This window comes from Buteo buteo, chromosome 12, assembly GCF_964188355.1.
Source record: "Buteo buteo chromosome 12, bButBut1.hap1.1, whole genome shotgun sequence".
In the NCBI taxonomy this organism is placed as follows: Eukaryota; Metazoa; Chordata; class Aves; order Accipitriformes; family Accipitridae; genus Buteo; species Buteo buteo.
In genome coordinates, this window is record NC_134182.1 from 18722523 (window position 1) to 18750157 (window position 27635).

General features: G+C 35.4%; 1 protein-coding gene across 5 annotated transcripts in view; it reads right to left on the reverse strand.

Annotated features, from left to right (window-relative positions):
- Nucleotides 1-27635, reverse strand: part of BABAM2 (BRISC and BRCA1 A complex member 2) — a 180604-nt gene that overhangs the window by 97694 nt on the left and 55275 nt on the right. For all 5 annotated transcript variants that reach the window (XM_075042888.1, XM_075042885.1, XM_075042886.1 and 2 more), the window contains exons 5-6: nucleotides 26464-26658; nucleotides 20610-20684 (exon numbers count right to left, since the gene is read on the reverse strand). In XM_075042888.1, the coding sequence (XP_074898989.1) occupies nucleotides 20610-20684; nucleotides 26464-26658 (270 nt within the window). The remainder of the gene's footprint in view (nucleotides 1-20609; nucleotides 20685-26463; nucleotides 26659-27635) is intronic.

The following is a 27635-nucleotide window of genomic DNA, read 5'->3' on the forward strand; positions in this document are numbered from 1 at the left end:
TGGTTTGTGTGGTTTTATTTTTTATTTTATTTCCATGGCATATGTGATCTGTCTGGGAACAGAAGCTTCAATTGCTTGTGTCCCTTCAGCCTGAAATATAAGCTGGTTGCTTAAACATACCTATGTTGGTTTTTACTCAGAACAACTGCACTTACATGACACTAGTTTGTCTTAAGGGAACCCTGTGTCCAAACAGATGTGCTTATGGTAAATGGCTGTTTTGTTTGTTTTTAATAAATATAGAACAGATATCCATTTCCACTAGGACTAGTCAGCACCTACAGATTTATATTTATTTTCTTCCCAAAAAACTTTTATTTCATTCATTCTGAGAGCAGTGTAAACCCCACTGCATTAATCAAGGATTAATTAAGAAATATTCTCTGCAGGTATTTTCGTATCTATGAAATTGGTTTCCAAGATGCTTTATATTAGAACTTTAATCTTCACAAGATTACTATAATTATTAGTTGCACTGTAATAACTGGTTTTGTGGCAACCACGTGTTTGATGCTGTATTGTTAAAAGAGGAGCAGTCCCTTTTATAAGTTTTTACTATCTGGAAGGCAGATGTATAAAGATACCAGGAAAGTCCAGAGACAAAACTAAACATCCCAATTCTTCTCCTAATGTTTGTTTGCTTTGTATTGTAATTAACTCATTTTTATAGCTCTCACAACAAATTATTTTAGAACAAGGAAAGGAACTAACTGAAGGGGATTCTTTGCCATAGCCAGTTTCACTCTGGAACATACTAATATGCAAGGTACAGTTATTTGAGAAAAGGGGAGAACAGAACAGACACGCTCAGACAATATAATCACTGATGCCTCATTTCCCTAGGAAACCAAGCTCATATTACTGCTAAATTAACAATGTAGTTCACCTGAAATTCTGAAATATGATAGGTAAACCCTTGATGTAAAAATGTATGAAGAATTTCTTCACAGAAATGTGTTCAGAGGATGTCAGCAGCACTCCACTCTTTCCAGAGGCTGTTGTTTCCAACTGAAAAGCCATTCTTGAGAAGGAAAAATGGAAGTCTATCTTGTTGTACAGGCAGATAGATGGCAGAGATGACTATGACTTGCAGCACTTACTTGCAGCAAGTCCGCGATAACCTGTAGTTAAGGTTCAGTAAGCCTAGAAAGTGGAGGCTCAAGACTGATGGTGAAATGACTGTTGTTTGTACAGCTCCTCAGAAAAAGTCACCCATTCACTTTCTGAGAAAACAGCTTAAGAAAAAATGTTGCCTTAATTTATTGGAAGGTTAAAAACAAAACAGGAGGTAAGTCTGAACTGTAAAGGTTCAAAGTCTGCAAAAACTGCACTCATGTGGCAGAGATCAGAATTTAGATTATTCCTCCTTACTTGAAATTCCTTTTGGAAACAGAAAAACTGGACAGCTACTAGGGGAAGGAGAAACAAAAAAGAGCAGACACAGACATTTCTAACTTTCATCAGGCTATAGTGTACTCCTTGAAAAAAGCAAGTGAGGTCTTCTCATACTGCTTGTTGAAGAAAACTAAGATGATGCTATTGAAAACTTTATCTCATACCTCCTTATGTCAGTGAACATCCACCCACTTAAAACATGCACTACCAGGCTGTAGCAAAAGGTCCTACACTTTACATAAACTTTTGTTTCAGTTCAAGCAAAATATTTCAGTATACTGTCCATTAACATGAATAATATCCTTTCTTTAATCCTTCTTCTTCAAACTGAAGTGAGAAACACTTCAGTTTCACTATGCTTATGTGAAGAGACCTTTCTCTAAATGCCCATATTTTGTGATCTGCTAACTTGACTATCCAAAAAGCACTGGTGAACTAATTGGCAAGAACACAGAAACATGTGTTTCCTTTGAAGATCACAGATACTATATCAGATTAGATTTTGAAACAGGCAAATAAGAGGAAATACTCCCTTGAGTCTTCATGCTACAGAAGTTCATTTACAGGTATAGTCCATGAATTTTCCATTAATTTCCTATGAAATATGAAATAATGTAATTCTTGTTCTATCATATTTTCATTAAATAAACTGTAGATAAAATGCATCCAGGAAAATGAATGGGACCACAACTTGCTGTTGTGACGTGGTAGATAAGCGACATAATGCACTGGCTCTTACAAATATTTTTCGTGTATTCTGTGATGCTCATGATCAACTCTTCCAGCTAAAAAAAAGGTTTATTCTTAGAAGAATACGTACATTCCCAGTAATCTAAACACTGTTCTTTCATTTAACATAGTGACATTATTGTTAATGCAATGTCCAATAGGAGATCCTTTTTCTTGACTGTAATTCTCCAGGGAACTTCGGTAATGGAATCAAAAACTTGAGCTTTAAACAGGTGCTGGCACAAACCTAGTTCAGTAACCAGAGCAACCTTAAGCAATGCTGTAGTTACTTGGTGTCTGCTCACTAGACGGGACTCATTTTTATGAGCCTTAGGCAGTTTGTGAATATATATCCCTGCATTAATTCCCACTTAACAAAGTTGGATTTAATTAAACTAACTTAGGATGTAACAAACCTCACCAGAACTGAGATGCAATATTATTCTCACAAAGAAGTTAAGCAGGTATTTGCCAACTTTGACATAATCCCTTGTTAGTGGATACCGCCAATAAAGTAAATACTGATCTTCAATTTCACTTATGTTATAAATGATGTCACTTCAAATATTTTGAAGCTGTGAAAAACTTCTGTTTGCCGTAATATTTGATCAAGACCTAACTTTTTTTTTTTTTAACCAGGAAACTCAAGTATCTTCCATATTTCAGCACCTGGAAACCTAATGATATGTGGCCTGAGGGTACCCAGCTGTGTTACTGAGAAAACTAAGCTATCCTCATTAATTATTTAAGAAAAAAAAAAACCCAAAGCACTCAACCTGAATGACAACAAACTTCTGACACCACTACCAATGATAAGGTAGGCATGAGTAAAACTGATCTGCTTTGGAACCTACAGTGTTGTTCTGTCTGAAAGACAACAATTCATTTAGTTCTGAGTCTACAAGCAGAAAACAGATCTTGGGACAATGTAGAGCTTCTTCAGGCATATGGAAATTCCAAGGACATTGCAAAGGATGTTGTAGGTATGATCAACATACCCTTCCAGTACTGCTTCTGAAAGCCAAGATGCCTTAATATGCTTTCCACTCAGATTAAGTAAACAAACTTCATAAAAGGAAGGTCTTGCTCTCACTGACATAGTGGGGGCTTAGAAGGTTCCAGCACAGTTCAGAGCAAGTAAGGAAGAAGATGAAAGCCATTGTCTTCAGAAGGGCAAGAAATACTGTGGCACTAATCAATCAGACCTCTGGTGCTAAGGGTTGAGCTCTGTGTTGAGAAAACTTGGCTAATGCAGAAGTAATCATGACAAGTTTTGCAATCTTGCCAGAGCTGATACTGAAGCTATCAGCAATCCAGACACTGGTAACAGGCAACTCAGCACAGGCAATACCAATGCCTGTGTATTGGATAGTTGATATTGTAACAAAATTTCATAAATAAGTTTCTTTCATAGAGTGCTGGATCATACATTGGGTAGGAAGGAAGGTAAGAGGAAGACAGAAAGAACTGAAGCCATTCCTAAATTCAGGTTTGGTTTGATCAACCTGATACCACAACAGCTTGAGTTGCCATTTACATCTAAAGGCCTGAATGCTTACTTGCCAATGAAGGCAAGAAGAGAATGACACTTCAGTCTCACCACTGAAAGTCTACTTAATTTTAATGTTAAGTGAATTTGATGCATGCCATTGCTCAAATGGACAGAGTATAATATAATTTCCACTGTCTTCTGCTTCATTTTGACATATTGAACTGACATTAAATAATTCTTTAAATAAATCAGCACAAAAGCATTTGCAAAGTACTTATACAAAACACTTGTAAACCTAAATTCATACACAGACATTTTTAGCTGCTGGTAACAATTCAAACTATAGTTAAAATGGATTACAACAGTATTTAAAAGATATCCTATGACTAAAGCAAAACTTAATGTTTAAAACAATTATTTCAAGCCTTTTCAGTTTGCTTGAAATTAATAAAATTGCTCATTTCCTCTCTCCCTCCAACATAGCTGTATCAAAGGATATAACTTAAAGATTTAAAAAATCTACTGAATGACAGCTCTTTAAATTGCGTAAAGTTCAACCATGATAAACAAATACTCAAATAGACAAAGATTAGCACAAAGAACAACTTGTACTCACCTATTAATAAATATCATACTAAATTTAGGTTGACAGCCACAACTAAATTAGCAGATAAAATAATTATTGTATTTGATATTCCATGGCTTAAAAATTGCAACTACCAGAATCTATTTCTGTTCTGTCACTACATGACTCTAGCAAAACCTCATAAACCAGTTTCCCAATTTTAAAACGTGGAGATTAATACATCTTATCAGTGGTGTTACAGGGCTTAAGCCTGTATTTCTTAACTTTTAGATCTCAATTGCAAAGTTCTCCATCAGTGCAGCAGAAAGGATACCTATTAATCTTAATTCTTTTAACTACCACCAACTGCTTCATGAACAACAAGAAAAAAATTTCAAGTTGCAGAAGCATTTCCAGTATCAGACAGCTATCACTGACAGCATAAAATTCTTTTAATAGAAAAAGAATGAAAGAGTAATTTGTCTGATGAGCCAAATTTCAGCCTGATGCTTTTATAAGAGTAATAAATCCCTGAAAACAGGATTCATAATATTGATGCAGAAATATTGAGACAAACTCAAAATTATTAATGGTGCAAAAGACACCACTTGAAATGCTTCTACCTGTCTGAACCAGTTTTGGTGCTTTGACACACCCACAATTCTTGTATATATTTGTCCCTCTGAAACACAGAACAAGCATATAACACAAAGAAACCTTTATATGCAATGCCATATAATTACCCTTTGTATTTCAGATGGTTTGAAAAATCTATGTTTATGAATATAGTTCTCTGATCATGTTCCTGTTGACTTCAACGAGGGCAGAATACACCTCATGGAATAAAACAACTCAGTTGTCTCTTGAGTGGCCCAAGCTCCACCAACTGGACCATTAGACCAGCCTTTCTAGAAAGGCATCTGAAATACTTGTTTTTAAAAAATTGCATGCAACTGGTTTCATAACAGTAGTCATAGTACTTGCCTTGATCACTTTCCAGGATCATAAACCTCTTCTTTTTTCTAACACACACAGGGAAATGAATCCACTAGCTAGTCCTTTCCCACAACATGAAGTGTAATGAATACTTCTTTGCAAAACAGGGAAGAAAACGCACCAACCATGATGTACACGTGCTCTTCACTCCAGACAAAACATTGGTTCAAAACTAGAAATCAACTACTTTTTATGACAGTTGAGTATATCAGGGATTCCTTGTTTACAAATGCAAGTGCCTTGATTCTCATTACTGAATAATCAGTTACTCTGATTAACTGCCTAATATTTTTCAGTATTTGTGTAAGAAAAACTGAGGAGGAAGATTCAGTGAAGCCATATCATCATTCCAAAAAGTTATATGGCAATATACACTCCATACTGTGTACTTCTCTGTAAATATATTGCTTTGTAGGTGTTATTTTATTGACTGAAATCTACATTTTATATCTCATATTTGTAACATATCTAACATTCTACAAAACACACTGTAGGAAAAAGACAGCAGAAATAAGTAAACTTTACTCTCATTCTGCCAGTCCTTTGCAGAAGACAGACAAGCACTCTTAGGAATCCCTTTACTGCTCTGAAATTACAAGCACATATTAGGCACACACAGACTTATTGAAAAGTTGTCTACCTGCCTTTTCAGCATGTAAATGCTTCCAAATAACTGAAATTGCTGTACAACCAAGAATTTGTTATAGAAAGAAATTTAAGACTGCAATAAAGAAACAAAACATTGTATCAATGTGAAACAGTACAACACTAAAGTTTTACAATTATTTTTCTTCCCCCATTTTATGTATGAAAACCCAGGAGATTATGTGACTTGTCCTCTCAGCACCACATTGAATCTCTTTAAGAACCTCTGTGGAAATCGAAACAATATAAAATTTGTGCTTCTTGGTCCTTCACATTGAGATGTAGTTTCATCACCATGAGATATGGAAAGAGAAGACTGACACTCACTCTGCAACAGAGGCTATAGAAATACTAGTATGCTTTGGGGTTTTTGTTGTTGTTGTTTTTTTTTTTTTTTTTTACAGACTCTCAGAAACATTCAAAGTCTTTACAGTTAATGACACGTGTTGCATGCTTAGGCATAATATACCAATCCGTGCATCACCCATGGAAACAAAAGGGAACATACTTTTCTCTTATTATGCTCAACAGTTTTGGTCACTGAAGGTGAACCTGGAATTAAGAATTTTGTTAATATTGCTAAATTTAAAAAGGAATACAGGCTTAAAAATGGAATGCAAATTGAAGAGCATAAAGGTGGCTATTCACTTTTGAACTTCTTTTATGATTTCATGATCTTAAAATAAAATGTATCATTTTCCCACCATAAATAATATCAATGCCCAGGAATGTCTCATCATTCTCAAAAGAAATACAAAACATATTGAAGAGCAATAAATAAGCATTTTGCTAACAATTATGTTTGTACACCACCAGGATGGAACTGCTCTGAAAACCCCTTCTCTTCATATGCAAATTCCTGGGAACACACAATGCCAAGTTCATTTACTTTTTCTTCATTTTAGAGGTAAGCTTCTAAACGCCTGCAATTAGCAACAGTCTCTAGGTATGGCTGGAAAAAAAAAAAATAGTCAGGCCTAGTACCCAGAGAAAGATTTACACAAACAGATAAAAAATAAGTAGGTGTCTAAAAATTAACTTTTTATTTTTCTGCTGTTAGACAAGTTTGAATTTTAATACATTATTCACCTACAGCTAAAACATTTATCAGTAACAATATGTAGTTCAGACTACTTCTTCCCCTGCCAACAAAATCTTTTTTCAGACATGGTATTCCTTCATGTACTATTTGGAGGGAAATGCTTCTCTGTAATAAAAATTCCTTTGTATTTTTTTTTTCACTCCCTTCCAACTTACACCAAATAAGAAAGCTTAACACACATCCTTTTATGGTTAAAAAGGTCCTGACCAAGGTTCTTAATGTTCTTGCCCAAGCAATGCCCACATTACCACAACATTTTCTTGACTTAAGACAGTTTGAAGATGATGATGATGCCTTACATGCTCTAGGCTGAATAGATTTTTTAGGAAGACATGTCCTGACAGATATGCTTGAGCGAATAAGGTCATTGATTAATCAAGAAAGGAGTCCATTAAAACAACAGAATTAATATATTTGCAGATGGTTACTTAACAGGACACCGTCAAGTTATTTTTGTCAATTTTGGAGTATTCCTTTCTCAATCAGCATTGATAAATGCTTTGCAGTATATTTGTCTAGCTTTCAGCATGTTAGAAGCTGGTTTGCAATTAATGCCTGCATAAAAAATTAAATAGTCCCAAACTAATTGTTTACTTAGAAATAATTAAACAGCATTTTCAAATACTTTGTTCTCCATGTAATAGTTTTGCAAGGATCTGAATGCACCCATGCACAGAAGAAACTAGTAAGTATCTGGAGACAATGCTGTGAAAGTTCCAAACTAGTGTTTTCGAAAGTTTACACACAATAAGCTTCCAAAATATTAATCTCAATAAGAATCTTTTTCATTGTATTTTTCAAAGAATCCAAAATTAGAACACAAAGATGAACAGATAAGACTTGTTTCCACTTTTTCTCTGCAATTCAAAAAGCACACTCTAACATGTTTTGTGTAGCTGTAAATATCTTAATTGATAGTAGCTTCCAAAATTGCCTTAATATGGTAATCCAGAGATTATTCATCTTTCTCTACAAATTTAGACTCTTGCTTTTTCTGTCTAATCCCCAAATAGCTTTTGCATATTAAATGAGCTGTTAGGCTGTCTTCACATTGAAAAGTTGCTATTGATTCTCTTAGCTCATGTGAAGGGAGATATTTCCTTCACAGCAAGAGTGATGAATAAGTCAGTGGAGAACAGAGAAAACCTGCACCTTGACCCACCACAAATGTTCTTGCACTGATCATTTGACTAAAGATTTATTTTTAAACTGTATAATCCCTTAGATGGGCATTCCCAAACTGATTTAAACAACACTGATAGAGGCTTAGGTTGCAGGAAGGAGTTTTCAAACAAATTCAACCAAATGTCTCAGTCTAACCAAGTGTAAATATTCTACTTGGGCGTTCATCCCACTCAAGCAAAATTGTTCTAAAACCTTTTGGATGATGAAAAACTTTTCAATGTCAGCAAGTTTTTCATTCTATGTACATACATTGTAATGATTTTTCCCCCTTTTAATTTGGTTTCAGATTCAGTGCATATGAGAGCACACTTTCAGTTGCCTCCCCACCCTCTTCCCTCCTTTCCCCGACCAGTTTTTAGTCTCAAAGATAATTATGTTCATAGAAACTATATGAAGATCAGCAGTCAGGTAGAAGAGACAGACAAACGATTACCCCAGCACATATTGTGACAGATAAATTCAGCTTGCCGGTGAATGGTAGCAACTGGGGGGCCAACCAGTGAAAACACTTCCCTGTCTTCTCACTTGCTAAATTGCTACATTGGACACATAGGAGAACCATAATGGCACAGCGTAGAGATTCAAGGAGACAAGAGATTAAAACATGTACAAAATGAAGCTTCACTATTTCTACTGCTCACAAATCTGGTTGTTTTACTTAAAATCTTAAAACCTACATCTCTGTGTGCCACAAAACTGCACATGTATCACCTTGCTCTATAAGAGTTGTCCTACTAAGCACACACTCACCTTTTGTCTTTCTGAACTGCATGGCAAAGTTAAAAAAAAATATTTTTTTTTACATCCTATTTATACATATCACTATTACAATTTTCCAAGTTTCCAGGGAATGCATCCCTCCAAACCTAATAGACTGCAATTCTTTCAATCTTATATGGATCTTCTGTTCTTATTAGGCTTCTAATGATTCTCAGTTCTTTTCTATTAAATTACCTTTTTAGTGCTATTCCTTCTTTATTATTTAGTATTGAAGCATTATATTAATATATTGTTTATTCATACACAGTTACTTAACTTTTGATAACAGTGATAACATTTTGGTATCACTGGCATAAAGCTTTCTACATAATTTTTTTTTACAAGGGATAAATTTATCCAGTTATATTCACAAAATTTAGAAGTAAAGAAGCCAAGGAAAAATAATTTTGCATACTGCAATGCTGCCTCACATGAGTCAGAGAGATAATATATGCCTCCAAGTTGCTTTAACAGGTATAGTCTCCTAAATCTGATACTATCATTGCTGGAAGGCCTGTAAACTGGGCTGCAGTTTGGTCACACATCTTTTCAAGAAGGAACTGGCAATGTGGTAAACAAAACATAACAAAAAAAAAAAGAGAATATTTTAGTTATTAAGTTACTGCCATAGAATAAAACCTATGCTGCAAGAACACAATCGTAGAATACCCGTCTTCTCTATTACAAATTCAGTTGCACAGCTTCTCATGAAACATTTGCTATTGCAACCAGAGGAATTCCTCTAGTAATTTCGTTCCAACATTTCTTTTGTTTTAGGAGAGCTCATAAAGCATGCAGTTCTAAAGTGTCATATTATTAGCAACACAGTCCTTTATTTCTACTACACAAGTTGCATAAATCCTGATTGCTAGCCTTTATTCCAAATACACTGCTTGCTCTGAATAAGTCTTTTTTATTATCCAGTATCCATCTATTAATTTCCATGTCTTGAAATAAAGTCTCAACAACGGTTTCTGATTTTAAATTAAAAAAAAAAAAAATTTAAAACTTGCAAAACCAGCCTGAGTTGCCATGTTAAAATTAATGTTTAATGTAAGATAAACAGCTCTTCTGTTCAGTAGTTCTCGTGCAGTCAAGGTTAATTAGACAAAACAAAGCCTAGAAATTGCTGCCATTTTAATGGCATTTTACATACACTGTCAAAATACATTATATGCATAAAACAAAATGGATACAAAGAACTACATTCTACCTATAAATTTAAGTGTTCCATTTGTAAACAAAGATGGAACACATTATAAAGAATATAAAATTAAAACTGTATCTTAGTTTAGATATTTCTCACCCAGAGAGGACTATCAGACAGTCAGCAAGCTAGATTTCATGTACTCTATTCCTTGCTCTCTCATTTGCTTTTCAATTTATTTTTTTTTAAATCAGTGAAACAGTTGCAGTGATTTTCTTTCACACAGAACACAGCTGGGGTCTGTGAACTTTGGGAAGGAAGGTATCATAGAAGTTCTAAGCATCATCAGAGGTATACTTCATTTCACTGAGCTCTAAAACATTAACAAAAGCCTGATCCTGAGAAATATTATGTACTTGTAATAAGTTTATTGCCATTGAAGTCAGGGGCATGCAGGGAGCATCTCATTCCTGTCAGAAATAGAAACCAAATGTTTTTTATTGCTTGGACCAATATGCTAGGAAGAGTTTTATTGTTGTTGTTTATAGTTTGGTGGAGGGCAAAAAAAGCAGCATACAATTTTCCAATGGAAAAGGTGGCTTACATGAGTCAATATACCGTCTTGTAGTTATTGCCCAAATGTTAAGAGGTGTCCATGATAACTAAAATCAACAAATATTTAAGACACTCAAGAACAGTAAAGAATTTTAACGAGGGACAACATAAAAATTTGTATCAGTGGAAAAATGGCCTATGAGAAAAATCTCCAACAACTCTGACATCATACAGCTCTCCCTGCTGACAGAAGTAGCTTGTCTTTCCTTCAAGAAAATGCAAAAATGCACTGGACCTGAATGACTGCTCATTGTAATTGTGATGAATTGTGAAGGTTATAGAACGAGATGGGGAGAGGAAGAACACCATACTGATTAAAGCCTTGGACAAGCTGTCTACTCACAGCTCAGAATTCCACTGCAAATTTGTATATACCTAATTCCTCCATGCTTCAAGTCCTGTCTAAAAAATAGAGGTTTTTTTCCATATGTCACAACTACTGTGAACAATATAATAAAAAGAACATGAGATGCTCAGTTACTATTTTCATTTAGTCTATGTAGACAAAAAGAGACAATACCTATATGTATGTCAAAATGGTAACCTGTGTGTAATTTGACCTATGTTTCAAGAGCTAATCACTTAACAATAGTACGATGAAAATTAAATAAGATTTATTACTTACAAAAAGTCATGAGTCTAGTTGAAATGAGATAGAATTAATGATTTTATCTAGGACACACACTATAAATGCTAAACAATGAAAATAATAATTTAGAATGAGCATGATTATTCTTTGTTAACCAACACATTGTCCTCAGGGTTCTTGCAAATGAGTAGCTGATTATTTACATACCATCAGTCAGTCATCAGTTTTAGTCAAGACGTCAGTCACATTTGTCTAACAATTTCTAGACCAGAAAAGATGGTACAGTAAAACACAGAATATCTGCTATCTCCAAATATATAAACATGTTTAGATATAGTAAAAAAAGGACATATTTCAGTAGTTTATTACTAAAGCTAACTCCACTAAGCAAATCATTAAAATGACAGAGTGGCAAGAGTTGGAACAGCATTATTAGTTTATTTCACTATTTTCCTTCAGCAGCAGAACTTCCTATCTATATTATCTGGGTATACTTAAATATTGTACGTGCACTCCAGACAGTTCATCATGTAATTGAAAACCAACATTTAACTCGCGGACACCTTTTTGCCTAAATTACTGGTAACCTGTTAAGACCTAAGGAGTGCACCTAATTGCTTCCAATGAAGCCAAATTAATGCTCCTCCCCACTGCCCCATCTCTCCCATGGACGTGCTGTTTGCAATGATTACAGGTCCCAGCACATAAAAGACAAACAAGTTCTAGCACGAACACTGAAATCATTAAAACAGAAATAGAGAGTCAACAGGTCTAAGTTTTATTTATCTTTCTTTCACTGTCTCACTGAGATGCTGCTGCTGGACAAGGCAGTCTTTCCTTTAGCCTTCTCCATCTAAAGTCTCTTTCTAAAACAGAAAATACCAAAATATACCTTATGTAAACAAGCAACTACTTTCCTAAATAGAAGTTACTATAGAAATGCAAAGCTTGATAGAAACATGACATGTTATTCATTAGCAATTACTGGAGAAAACGCTGTGCATTTGTTTGGTAACATAGAAAAAACCCCAGCAGAACATCCTAGTTTGTTTGTTTGTTTCATGATATTATGATCAATGACATTGTCAGTATCAATTAGACAAAAATAAATGTGATGGATCATTCAACCTCAGAATGTTTAGTGCTGAGAGTAGCTGATTCAAACAGTAAAGCTTTAAAGTTTTTTCCTTTTTTAAAAATTTTTGGCTTAAACCTTTAAACCTATGAAACCAAATAAAAGTGAGCAGTGTAATACACTCTGCTACAGTTATTTTCAGATACGTGTTAAAAAAAACAAACCCCCCATGTTATAGACTGACAGCCATCAAAAGATTTTCTGTATGTAACAGAAAGAAGTTACCACTGCAAATCACAGAATCTGAAACATGAAAGACTAAGAATCATATGAAATCATCATACAGACATACATTCACGTTAGTACTATTCTTTCTCAAGAAGATAAGACATAATCTAGTAATCTGAAAGCCAGAACGAAAAACCCCCAAACACTAAACCAACCCAATCACTGTAACTGGCACTTTTGTATAAAAAATTGACTTTAAAACCTCAAAATATGAGCTCCTGTAGGACTTAAGCCCTGACCTGAAGCCTAAGGAAGAAACCTAACAGTAGAAAGAAGCTGTCAGCTCCGCACTGAAATACCCTTCTTAACATTCTACCATCATGCTTTATGTACTTCTATATTTGCAAATACAGATTTGCTGGTTAATGAATTTTACAGATTATTGCTATGCTTATATTCTATGCTCAACAACTTCGAATTTTCTTCTTTTCAGGAAGAAACAGCAATAGGGAACTAAAAAAGTTTTAAAAAATATCCAATATCCTCTTCCCAGTTTAAGACCTCTGTACATTGCTTGTTATACATACTATGGGTGGACCATAACAGATAAAACAAGCACCATCATTATGTAATAATCTGCAATTATTTTTATGGCTATTGAATTCCATTCTTCCTATGCAATACACAGAATGCAAATGTAAAGCAATAGTACAAATTACAAGCCCTAACAAGGCAGTAAATCTGAACCAAGTCACGCAACATAACATGTCTATGAACTTTCCCACCAGATGCAAAAAAGGCTTTTAAATTTCAGAAGCTGTTACTTTAAACTTCTTTTCTTAAAATTTTTTCAGAAAATTAATGAAAAAAACCCTATTTCCATTCATCTCAGAATAGCAAATTAGTAGTTCTATCAAATTAGAGAAAAATTCACAAAAATTAAGACGATTATCGTAAGATTTAATTTATCAGTAGATATGGCAGTCCTTTCCTTTACTAATGTATTATAAAAATAAAGTGTTTAAATATAAGATAACTGTCATGAGAAATATAGTTGATTGGAGATTATGATTCATATTAAGATCACAACCTATAAAAATCATCAGCTGTGCAGAATGAGCTATTCCAGTTGACAGATCTTATTAACAAAATCTTCCAATAAATTACAGAAAAAGCTGATTTAAAAAAAAAATTACTTTTGGCTTTCAGCATATGGAGCTTAACATGCTCCTGACACTATGTGGTTTTAGTGACTAGTTACTACAAACAAATCATGTTGTTGTGGAAAAGTTAATAAAATTTAGTGAGAATGAAGGGAACTGATCAGTTTCAAAAATTCAAATATAACATTCTCATTATAAAGTCTACTTTTATAGGGCTTTGCTTCCCTTGGTTTGTAGACAGAAAATATTAAAATAAAATCATGAAAGAATGACTAATTAAATCATAGTTTCTATAAGTATTTCTGGAGCCTACCTGAATTAGAACAGTAACAATTTACTCTTAACTCTCCAGTCAGTAAAGTGGTAACCTATTCTGCAAAACTCTGTAAGATTAATAATTAGACTGCAGCAGTAAGACTAGCTAAGAAGCACAATGCTTCTATTCAGTGAAATAAGTAAGATCTTACAATTTTACCTACAGTGACAACTGAAACATCCTGCTAAATAAAAAGCCAAAACAAAACCCCCAAACCTTTACAGCTGACTGATCTTACAGTTTTTTAAGCTCTTATGAAAAAAACAGACACTTAAAAATATTTTATCATAAAAAGAGTCACTATTTTTCTGACTCCACAACTTCCTGAACTGCCAGAAACATTTCACAACATGAACACCTTATTTTTTCATTTTTGGCATCACTCATTATGTAAGCTCCCCTGCTTGGAGTTTGCATGCTTCTGGCAACAGGCTGCTGCTCTGGCCAGCATATTGAAGAAAAGGAACACCTCCTCAGTGGTACTTCATTTAGTACTTTCTGATGAAAAAAGTAGACAGCAAAAGTAAACTGCACATTTCTGGGCACAGGCTAAATGAAAGATCCTTAGAGACAAGTATCAATGACATCTCTTTCACATACACAGGTTACATTTATTTTCATGGCCTCTAGATTGTACAATTTACTGGCTTCAGCTACTACAAACTATTCCATTTCAAACATTGCCAGTACTAACTTGCACAGACCCACTTCTAATCTAAAATCTCAATGCCTCATTATAATTGCACGTTATAAAGTTTGCCTTTAAACTATTAACAGAAGAAACCTAGACAATCTTTGACGATTCGATATTCTGTTTAACTAATTGAATGCTGGTACAATAAGCAGTCTAATGGATATCATACTGACATCTACTTCTAATATTTAAACTGTTTGCTCCAAATGCTTATGTACATCTCAAGATAAGGAATACTTTATGGAATACAATTCGGGAAGTTAAGTTTATGCCTCTGTCACAAAGTCTTAAGTAGTATAAGGTTAAAAGCAATCCATGTATTAGCTTAAAAGATCTCTATGGAAAGCATGGTCAAAATATTGTGAATTATGAGAACTACATATTATTTCAGGATTACCTATAAGTCTTATAAACCATCAATTTTCCTTTTTGTAAGAGGTAAAATGACAGCTGCCACCATAGACATGAAAGCTTCATATGATGCACAGGTCCATCACTCTACCCAACACAGGAGACATATACATTATGGGGAAAATAGTCAAATAGTATATACTGCATAATGCTCTATGCTTTTTTGAGAGGTAGCTGCCCAACAGTGTAAAACAGTCTAGTGCAAAAAGATCAAGTCAGATCTGGACTCTAATTTCTTCCTGCCATTGACTTTGTGACCTTAAGACACTACACATCAGATTTTAGTTAGTGAGCTACCAACAAAATCAAATGAAGTTTGAAAGCAAAAGAAAATATTATACTTTTTCAGAATATTTAGCTCAAATTTTTTAGTTAAACAGCAGAAGCACTACTTTTTATATAACTGTATTTGTGTTCTGGTATTTGCGTTCTGGTATTTGCAGCTATTTAATACAAACCTTAAATGCTGTCAAATAAATCAAACTGCTAAATCACAATAATAAACTGGCCTGGTAAAAAATCTCATTTGACCCTGCATATTATACTTAACTTTTGTTTGTTCTCTACTATAGTTGATTACTCAAACATACACAAGTATTGCAGTCTTTTCACAGTACTTGGAATTCGGTCTATGTCATAAACAAAAGTTGCACTGACGTCTTTTAACAGACATCCAAATGATGAAATAACAGTAAAGAAAAACACAAATATGTTGTTATCTTTCAGTTTGAACTTGAGGATAAACCTTGTCCATTGACAGTCTTACACACAACTGTTTGGCCCCTGGCAATGTGTCTAGACAATGTCTGTTACTTGTTTAAGTTCTGAAAGATATGCACCAAGTACAATGGTCATCAAAAAAAAAGTTCTTCAGAAAAAACAGTGTAAAGATTTAAAAAAAAATTTTAATGTTCTACAAAAAGAAGTTAGGTCTGCTTTGCATATTTTCTTTACACTTTAATAGTAAGAAATTATTGGAAGGCTGCTGGTCACAGCATCATAGCTAAACTGGTCCAGACACTAGTTATTCACGAGGTCACAACAAGCAGGTACATATGAATAGAAATGAATACTTTAAAAATTACATACAAGAAGGTGGTGGTAATCAGAGTATATTTTTACTTAGCCAAAACCTCAAAAAAAAAAAATTTGAAATAAAAGAAAAATACCTAAATGTCTTGTTTTCAACATCATCACCTGCAACATACTCTAGAGTTCACAGTCACATAATCCAGCACAATTTGTAAATTACTGAGATGGAGACATTTAATGAATTATTATAACACATGTACCCATAGCTGACCAAAACTACAAAGAATGAAGCAAAATTTGGATGAGGTATTTGAGATGCTAAGTCTATTACCTTTGTTATTAGTGGCATACATGGTATCTGTAAAGAGGCACAAATGTGAACTAGAGACTGACTCTTAGAACCAGTATGTACAGTAAATACTTCCATTTATAAAATACTGTGGTGAAAATTAAAAATGTTGCAACCAACAGAAAAGAATTTAAGCCAAAATGAATGTGCTGATTAAAAATCCAACTGTGAAAAAGGGAAAGGGAAAGTATAATAGTAAACAGATACAGATGTATTTTCCTGAGCCAAAGCCACATTCTTGTCAAATAAGGGAACCTTAATGAAAGACTTACCAGTAATGAACCTTGTAGTAGTTTGAGCCACCAGCTTGATTCTGCAGTTGTTTCAACACTTAAAATACTCCTTTATGTCAAATGGATTTACATAAGAAAACAATATAAAAATGGATACAAAGGTCCACGTTCAATTCAAAACCTTTGTATTAAAGTATAACTTTGTAAAGGAAGAAAAATAATGAAAGCGTATCTTTTCCTAAATGTGCTTTTTCAGTGTCAGCCAACATTTCTTTTTGAACAGTTCTTTAGCTTGGAAAATAAAGAATGATACTTTTTCTTTCAAATGTGAAGGAATATGCCAAGAAAACTTACGAAAAAAGATTCACCTGCTGCAGCCACTACAAGGGGTATTATGTTTCCAACTACATAATAACTGAGGAACTCTTACTAGAATTTTAGAATTCAAAGGAAAAGATAGTGTACTCTGCATTGCTCTTTTAATCATTCTTGCTCTTCTTCATATACTCAGCTATTTTCCTTAAAACACACACACAGTTTAACTGAGTTTTAAATTTAGTGTAGTGAATACCTTTAAAATAACCTGGTAAATCCGCCTCTCCAGTCCATAACAACCCAACCTACGCTACACCTTCAAATTTTCATTCTTTATAGCTAAGGGAGAATATTCTCACCATCATCAGTACAAAGTTGACAGAGTAAGTTCTTATGATTCTGGAGTATATTCTCAACAACTCTGAAGATTTTGTAGCACTACAGACTGTTCTCACAGCTTACATCCTCAAACCTGAACACTGGCTTACGACATAAAGCCTTACAGTCACACTTGTAGTGTGATTACCTACTGGCATCAATAAGAATTTCAGAAGAGCATTACAAGCCATTGGGGTACTAGGAGTGATTGATGAGGCAAAAATAATGGTCTTTAAAATCTGGTGAAATATTTAATACAAGCAGTATTAATTAAACATCAAAAAAGAAGATGGCAGAGAAAGTATAACACACAGGTTTGAACCTTGCAAATCATTACAGAGAAGCTACTGCACATTATAAGGCTGGTTACAGACTAGAACACAACTCAAACACATTAAATTCTGCAGTTAAACATTAAGCTGTTCATACACTAACAGCCTTCAATTACTGACTGCTCTTCCACCTTTCAGGGTAATATATTAACAATTATTTCCACTGCATCAATACATGCTCTATCATGTACCATAATCCAGCAGGTAGCACTGAAGCCAACATAACTGGCAGACATGATGGAAAATAAACTATTTTATTGCAACAAATCAAAGATCTATTTATGTCAAAAGTCTCATAAAAAAAAAGAAATAAGAAAGACATAGCTTAAAAAAATCTGATTTTTTTAAAATAGCTTTATCAATCTGGAGTAGTCAGATCATAATTATTTCAACCACAACATAGTAGTTCCAATTCTACCTGCCTTTATGTTATTGTCATATGAGATGACATTCATATAGCTGACAATGTGAGAATACAAGGAGCTAAGGCAGCAGGGGTAAAAGATCCATGCTTGCTGCAAAGCATACTCTGTCATAATCCATGCTGGAGCCTAAGTCAAACCATTCTTCTGCCGTCAACAAACACTACTGGAATAAAACAGTATTATTCTCCTGTGGCTACTCATCCAGACTACGTATCACCTGCCTGCCACAGACAGTTAACCTGTCAACTTGCATAGCAGAAGTCTGCATAAAAAAGCTAAGGATTTCATCAGTACATTGCCCATCTAGTAGGGCTGCTGTTGTAAAAATCCAGGCTATTACGTATAAAACCACAATAATTTTAAAACCCCAAAGCTAAGACATTAAGATTTTAGAAATGTCAAAATAAAGGTGGACTGGGAAACTTTGATTCTGCTACCTTCTGTGTGTGTCTCTTTACAACACACAGTCTATATATGCATAAAAAGTAAATACATGTTTTCCTTCAGACTAATGAACCATTCAGTACTCAGGGTGAACAACGCTCCAAGAAGCAGTTATGGAGCACTGATGATTTATCCACAGTATACCAACCTCATTTAGAGAAGGTAGCAGATGTTTAGTCAACATGATAGGGAATTATATTAAGGAAGACTATGCTGTCATGCATCAAAACATTACTCTCTAGAAGAGAAAGTAGAATCTATCACAGGGTTCCTACTTACATAAGTCATACACCACTTTCCAACCTCCAAGTCATGCAGTTTCCTCAGATGCTGAACAGAGGTTTAAGACAACCCTGTGACTGAAGTTACTGAACTTGGCATGCGTTTGTCCTAAAATTCTTGACCAATTTAAATTTTTTCCTGGAAAATACAGCACTTGGAGTTCTGGTAGGAGCAGGCAGCACAGTTCACGTTAGACGTACTCAGTCTCCTTTTTTCCACAGAGTCTTTTAGAAGCAAAATCACAGCTATTCTGCAGTCCAGGTGTACTGTTGCTGCATCCTGCTTCTCAACGCCATCCTTCCTGAAAAGGCCTTGGCCAACCCTCTCCCATCTGACTAGAAACGTTCCCATCAAGTGAGAAGAGCAGGCCCTGATGAAAGACAACAGCTGGGAGAAGGGCTGCTACCATGAACATGGGAACAAACTGAAAATATCTGGATGCTTTTGAGAAAGTTAAGAGCAGCTCACTTCTCAAACAGCAAACAGTCTGCAAAAGGTAAAGAGATCATAGGATACCAATCTCAGACTACAACCAAAAATTTCAGTAAGGTTATAGTCATGCCTGCCTTTATTTTCATGGTTCTTTGCTCAAGACATCTTATTTGGAGAAACACTGAAGATTCACACTTGCAGTTGTGATCTAACAATAGTTGAAGACAGTTCTAACAATAAGATAAAGAGGAGGTAATGGGATCCACACTGACATTTTCATCTCAACACATTAGTTGCTAAACATTAAGTAGATGTTCTTTCCATATATTTAAAAGTAAAGAGCTGAGTAAGGAGGCAGACATGCAGTTTAAAGGAAAGATGGGTCCTGGTAACATCAGCTGACTCAGACCTTGTCTGCAGTAGAAATTCTGGCACTTAATTCTGCCAGTAATGATACACAGAGAGAATCCAGATCTCTCACTGCATTCTCTGAATATAGTAACATTGACCTCATGATGGGCTTCCACAGTAAGTGCTTGAAAGAGTGACTCTCCTTCTGCTGTGAAAACCACTCATTTCAAATTATTCCATGTTGGTAGTTTGTCACAAGTTTTGTTTTTTGCCTTTTTTTCTTTTTTCCTCATAGCAAAGAAAGAAATACATTTTTGCAACTCACACCAATACTCTATAGTCCTACTTTCTAAAGTATCTGGTCAAATTAGTGTTTGTTGTAAACAATGAAGCAAAGTAATCATCAAAACCTTCAGTTTGCGTCATCAGTATTTGCTTTCACTTCCTGTTAAGAAATGGTGTATTTAGTTTGCTTTTCTGGTTCTATGATCGAGACTACTAGTACATTTGGACTGTTCATTAAAAACCCCAACATTTACATAGCATGAAATTCCATAGACTCATACAAAAGAGTTTATCTGGAAATATTTAAATTTATCCCCAAGATAATACCTTGGCTATGGTCAAGAGTTTGTGACTTACTGTATTGCCTGAAAAACCAGAACTTCTGCACTGCATGCCATCTTCCACAACAACCCAAATCCTGCAAGGTCCTTTAGACAGGTGTATATCTACTACCTGGTAACACAACACACAAAACAACAGTATGCCTAACATCACCTTTCCAAAACATAATCCAATCAGGTTTAGAAATGGTGGACTTTCAAACTCTTGGAGAAGTGGAGGGCAGGAAAGTCAAAATAGTTACTAAGAACGTTTCAATAATTCATACTCTCTCACAAATACTGTCAACTTAGACATTCATTTTACCTTGAGAAGGTATGTAGGAATGTTGCTGAAATCTACAGGCAACTTCAAGAGGAAGCGAGCTGAGAATTCTCCAGTCTGTGGAAAAAAGGCAACACTAATGAGACCTGGTGTCTAAAGCAGAACCACAAATTGAACATTCTGAGGATGAAATATTAACCAGAAAAATGTGTAAGAGCTCATACCAAACAGAAGGGTTGAGATTTAAACCAACATTTCTCAATGGAATTACTGAAGAGAAAAAAAATAATTTACAGATTTCACAGATGTTATATGAGAAAACACCTTAAAAAACATAAAACATCATTGCCAATAAGTCAACAGCAAAAAGTAGTCAGAATACAACAATGTGCATGACAAAAATCAGACTATACTTTGTTAGGCCCTAAATATAGATGTATCTTGGCTGTACTCATTTCCGGAAAAAGGTCTGGCAAGATCTGCAAATGGTCTGAAAGCAAAGCTAAAAACCTGACATTTCTAAGAGTGTATAGATAAAATAGAGGCACCTTCACAAATATTGCAGGTATACCTAAAAGAATTTGCATTGAATAAGATGAGAATGTATCTAAAGTGTCCTCTGAATAATCAGAGGAAGGAACTGAAGTAGAAGGTTTTAATTTGTTTTCAGAATTATGTGACTCAACACCTAGACAACCGTTTACTGAAAATTTGCCAAGTGTCCCCTACATGTTACTCTTCTTTATGCATAAAGTGTATGCAAAGGAAATGGAAAGGATTTCCTTTGTGTTTCGTACACTTCCTTAAAACCAGACTTTGTCCACCTGGTTATGAAGCAATGAAGCTCGCTCTTTTTGAAAAACAAATGCCTGCCTGATTTCCTCCATATTAATTTTGTCATCTCTATTTTTTAATTCAATAAAGTAGCCATAGAGCAGCTATAGTTGTCATGTTGAATTAGCAGTACAAAAAGCATTAAACATTATTTTTATGCAGTTAGGTAGAAAAAACTAGGATATCTTAAGACAAGGTAGCAAAACTTTTCAGTTTTAACACTGCCCTGTTTTTGCACACATACGCTATTTAGTTATGTGATGACATACAATTTTTAAAAAACAGTACTTCATTTTAACAAGCAAGGGGACAAATCAAAGCTGTATGAATATGCAGTATTCGCCCTCCCACAGTAACACACACATACTACTTCACTATTTTGTGAACATAATTATCTGTAATTAATTTTCCTTTTAAATGTTTTGCATAGCCAGACAAAGCAAGAAGAAAAATACTTTAAACAAGAAGTGTACAATACACAAATTTTAACAAAATGTATATGCATCTATGGTGAATGTGCATATTGCAATTCTCATATAAAAGGGTGAATGTAAATACTATACTAGATTTAAACAAGATCATCTTTATTGTGTATACAGCTATACCTTGTGGCAAGGAAAAGTCTGTAATGCATCTGAAATAATGGAAGCATCCTTTCTATGAAATGCAGCAGTGACCCATGGAAGAGATGCAGAGAATCACTGACAACGAAGGTTGCCTGGGACCATGTCCAGATGGCATCTGAGTATCTCTAAGGATCAAGATCCCACAATCTCCGGGCAACCTGTGCCAGTGTTCAGACCCCTCAATACTCAAGGGCTTATAACCTACGCAGATGTCAGCAGGATACATTTTGAGCCACTGCTTTACTACATGTAGTAGATGTTATCACAAGAACTCCACATAGCTATGAGGACAGTTTGCCAATACAGCTCTTCAAGAGGAAAGCATTCAAAGTCACCTGTACTGATACTGAAAATTTGCCATATGCCTTTGCAAAATAGTCAGTACCTTCGCCCCCCCTCTTGATTAGCTGTGCTAATCCATGAATTGCTTTGAGCTCAGCATAAGAGAAAACATGAAGGTTGTCACTGGCCATATACCACCAGACCACAAGCCTCCGTAACAATGGACCACATCAATTGCTATGCATACGGATTCAGAAAGGAACAGGCTGAATAAAATACTGAAGGAAACTGGAGGTCAAAGCCAATGGAAATTGGCTTTCCAAAATGAATGTTAAGCTGCTAAACAGGGCAGCTGAGGAATATAAGTGATTGTTTGCTAAGCACATTATTTTCAGTGGTACTGACATGACATAAAACTGAGAAGGAAAAAATTCTACAGAATTGGATTCCTTCAATGATTTTGTACCTAAATTAAGCAAAGGTTTCACCCCAAGCAACTAAGCACATATAGACAAAGATGCTGTATTAGGCAGATGTACAATAGGCAATGCTAATATCAGTGCCAATTTGTTTCTTTGTCTATGTATTAGGCATGAACTAGAGATAACTTATTCTACCTTCCAGCCACTAAACAAGAAAAAACAAGATCTTGAATACAACAACAACAAAAAAAAAATCTTTCCAATGGTACCTTGCCACTTATATAATTTGTCAAAAGGGTTTAAGCAATGTTAGGTTGTAATCCACCCTACCATCACCTAGCTCAAAACTGCCCTTAAAATTTGTCCCTGGTAGTCACAAAATAGAGGCAAAGCAATGGCACATAGAAACACTACACAACAAAAACTGAGCATATATTAAATTAAAGCCAGACTCCAAAACCTTTCCTGATGTGTCCTGGTTTCGGCTGGGATAGAGTTAATTGTCTTCCTAGCAGCTGGTACAGTGCTATGTTTTGAGTTCAGTATGCAAAGAACATTGATAACATTGATGCTTTCAGTTGTTGCTAAGTAGTGTTTAGGCTAAAGTCAAGGATTTTTTCAGCTTCTCATGCCCAGCTGGAGGGGCACAAGAAGTTGGCACAGGACAGAGCCAGGGCACCTGACCCAAACTGGCCAACGGGGTATTCCATACCATGTGATGTCCCATCTAGTGTATAAACTGGAGGGAGTGGGGGCAGGGGATCACCGCTCAGGGACTAGCTGGGTGTCGATCGGTGGGTGGTGGGCAATTGCACTGCGCATCGTTTGTACATTCCAATCCTTTTATTATTGCTGTTGTCATTTTATTAGTGTTATCATTATCATTATTAGTTGTTTCTTTTCTGTTCTGTTAAACCCTTCTTATCTCAACCCAGGAGTTTTACTTCTTTTCCCAATTTTCTCCCCCCTCCCACTTGGGGGGGGGCAGGGGTGGTGAGTGACCGGCTGCATGGTGCTTAGTTGCTGGCTGGGGTTCAACCATGACATGATGACACTACTTGTGAGGATAGATGCCAACTTTCTGATGCTGTATTACTTATGAATGCAGAAAAATCACTGACTTCTTGTGCATGTGTAACACAAAGACTACTCTGATGACAGTCAAGGCACTTGCTTTTTATTTAGAGTGAAATGGATATTGTAGACAGTGCTTCTTATCTGGACTTAACTTCCAAAAAATGCCATACAACACTTGCCATGTAGTCCAGAAAATTATTTCTGGTAAAATACAGTCTGATGAACTGGGATAGCCACTGAACAGGTGAATGGCCTCTAATCAAATCATCAGCTACTCCAAGATGTGGAAGTAAATAAGGACTTGCAATCTAGGTCTTTTGTGTCATTCAATCAAGATTATTTTGAAAAGTATTACTTCCAAGAGTGTTCTGGACAGGCAGGGAACAGTCCCTGTCCATGGTGCTCACCTACATAATCCCAACCAGCTGGTCACAGCATCAGGTCAAGTCAGATGAATTTCTGGCCACAGCACTGAGAGATTAGACAGTTAATGGGCATCTGTATCAGCTGGTACTCTGCCAACATGAAGCTACTAAGCTAGATAACAGTTTGTCTATTTGTCATAGATCTTGGAGATCACTTCAGGAAATAGGAGATACTGAAACAAAGGTATAAAAGCAAATTTCTGTTCCATTTTGGGACACAGCACTGAATTTAGGCCTCCTCTTCAAAGTTTTTGAACTCATGCACTTGAAATTATTGCTTTCTTAACACTGTGCAAGGTTCATTCACAGATGATTATTTCAGAAGTCTGCTGAGCTACTATCAATTCCTGAGAGACAGCAATGACATGAATTTCAGTGACTTCCAGGCAGAGGACATAACGTGGTTTTACCTCTTGCTTTTCAGATAAACACTCCTATTGTGCTGATCACCAAGCCTAAAAAAAATCAGTTGTAAAGGACAGGGAGGAGAACTACACAAGTTAATTTCATAGTTTTGAGTTTTAGGACACTCAAACAAGCTTTGTCATGTAGATACCAGGTTCATAGGATCTCCAAACAAGACTCTCAGCATCTTCTTGATAAGAGAATGTAAACTTTGATAACAAAGTACATGCTACAGAAACCTCAAATAGCTCTGCAATGATTAATAGGATTTGCCTCAAAATGTATTTAAGATTTATTTTATTGGAATATTTTTAACTAAGACAGCATTTCAAATGCAAAAAAAAGTTCTTTATTTAGTCACCAAAAAAATTCAAAAGGTTTGAGTAGATATGGCTTTCCTATGGAAAAAAAGAAAAAAAAAAAGGAAAACCACCCTAGTTTTCTACAATCTTGAGTAGAATTTTCGGAGCTGCCAAAAATGATGATAAAATCTCAGTACGGTTCAGAAAGCCTTCTGCATTTCACTAAACCAGTCTGATGATATTTACAGATGTGGCAAGTTGTGAGGCAAGTTATAGAGAATAACATTTAAGAACAAATTAATTTCAATGAAATATTCTAATCTACAAACATAAAAAGAGATCTGAAATTCTCTGATAAAGAATAATTTACTTAGCTTAAGATAAAAAAGCCTAGATGACTTTTCTAAGAAAAGAAAAACAGATGAATTTAAGTACTGAGTTGTAAACATTCTTGTGTCACCTGTAACTTAAGGATGATTAAAGTGACATAAAGCTGAATTCTAGGCCCTGATACCAAAAATGCTGAATCTTCATCAATTTTCAGACTGCATCTATTTCAGAAGATACTGCTTCTGAAGGCCAGTATAGCGTAAGAGGATGCTATTGCTGAAAGCAAGAGGGGGACAGCTTCAGCATAAACACAATTAGATAATTCCTCATATATCTTACTCCAAATTTCCCATGATAAATATACTACCAGTGGAAAAAAAATATTTTTGCAAAGCTTACTATGTGGCAGAGTTCAGTTAAAAAAAAATAAAGATCAAATCACACACTAACCAAAATGTCTACATTGCCAACAGCCTCATTTTAGAAGGCTGAGATTGTACACATAGAGAGTTTCTACACAGCATGGCACATTTCCCAGGCAAAGAATACAACTGCAGGAAACAGGTAAGCCAGTTTAATCTCTGATTGTCATATGAAGACATGGCCCTACAAAATGACTGCTCTAACCCATCTCACCTCCTCCCGTCCTCCTGCAACAAATTAGTCAGGTTTCCCCCCCCCCTCCAGTTTAGGTTCCTGAAACAACTCATCTCAGCTTAGACAAGTGCCAGAGAGATACAGGCAGCTGCAGCTACCAATTAAATCAACTCAGTTGTGGAACCACACCCTAATACATCCTATCCCTAAGCAGGCTGATTTGCCAACACTGTTATTCTGCCTCTCAAATCTTCACAGCTAACTCAAACTTCCACAAAACATTTTAATGCGCCCTGTAAATACTGCACAGACTTTTCAACAGTTTTCAAAGTTTTCATCTGTGTCAGATGAACTAACATCAGGTTGAAAACCAGGTACTCACCTGGAAATGTGGTTCAACTAAGGTAGTGAAATGACAGCAATGTACAGAACAGGAAGTGTAGAAAGTGAGCTGGAGTCAAATAGAAGCTTTCTCCATTGGAAACAAAGCATAGAGATCCACAGAAACAACCCAGATTTTCCAAGGCAAAAGCTGTATTTATTAAAGTGAAAGGATCACGAAAAGCATTTTAGCAGAAACATTCTTAATAGCTTACCCAGTTGTTTTTTCTGCCAGCATAGATTTCCATGTTTTCTCCATACTGGGGCTCTTCAAGTAAAGTCTGATATTCAAACATGAGACGAGAGCTCTCACGTAATCGACTGCACTGAAATTGGTGATACTGCTGCACAAGCTCTTTCACAACAAGCAGGAGGCATTCAGGGTTTGAAGGATTCCAAGAAGCTAAATTCTGTTGAATTAGAAAAGAATGGAGACCAAAACTGTTTACAGAAATAGAAAGACAAGCACTCCCCCTTCCATACCAATACCAGAAGTACGTACGCACGTGGAAACTTTGTGATGCAAAGATTGTATCACGCTTTGGAAGAAAACCAGGTCAAACAGCAAAAGCAAACCTGAATGTCAAATAAGAGTCCATATATATGGACCTACCAGAAAACTGATAACAGGGCTACTACCAGGCATAGATAGGCCCAAATTATCATTCTATTCTTCCTTAAAATTATACTGTTGCATTTGAGAACTTGAAAAGTTTTAATTTAAAAATTAAAACTAATATGAAACATACAGGGATCAGGTAAGTATAACCCTGCACACTATCTGACTCAAAAAGCAGTCAAAGTGTATATGCCAAATTAACACCAACCAAGGAAACTACTCCGCTCCATTATTCAAATAGTGGATGTAATATTGACAGTGACAGAGAAAATAGGTTCTCTTCTGTTGCCTCAACCTTGTGCTTTACTTCACCTTGACTGTCTCTTCACTAGAGTTACCTTGACTTACCCCTTAAACAAAAATGCCATCCATACACAAGTCTCTTCAACATGCCTGGCAGAAGTTATTATTAAAAGTTGGTTGTATACCAAGAAACAGTTAACAAATTAAAATGTTAATACAATGAAGATAACTGCGTCAGTAGCACAGTAGCAATGTTATCTCTCAGTTTAACTGCTCTCATTGGCTTAGACCAGTCTTCCATGCACAGTAAGTTTTATTCAGGAAGGTTTTCTGTGTTACAAGCCAATGTATTCTATCAATGTTGCATGCCTACATCTGGTTGACCTAGAATGGATCTATGTTAAGGGCAGATGAGGATTCCCCCTGTACTCCATGTTGATAGGACATGAGGAAGTTCTGATGCAAAACTACTTAGGTCCTCAACAGGTCTTCTTGATACAAGTTCAGGGCATGTTAACATAGTCA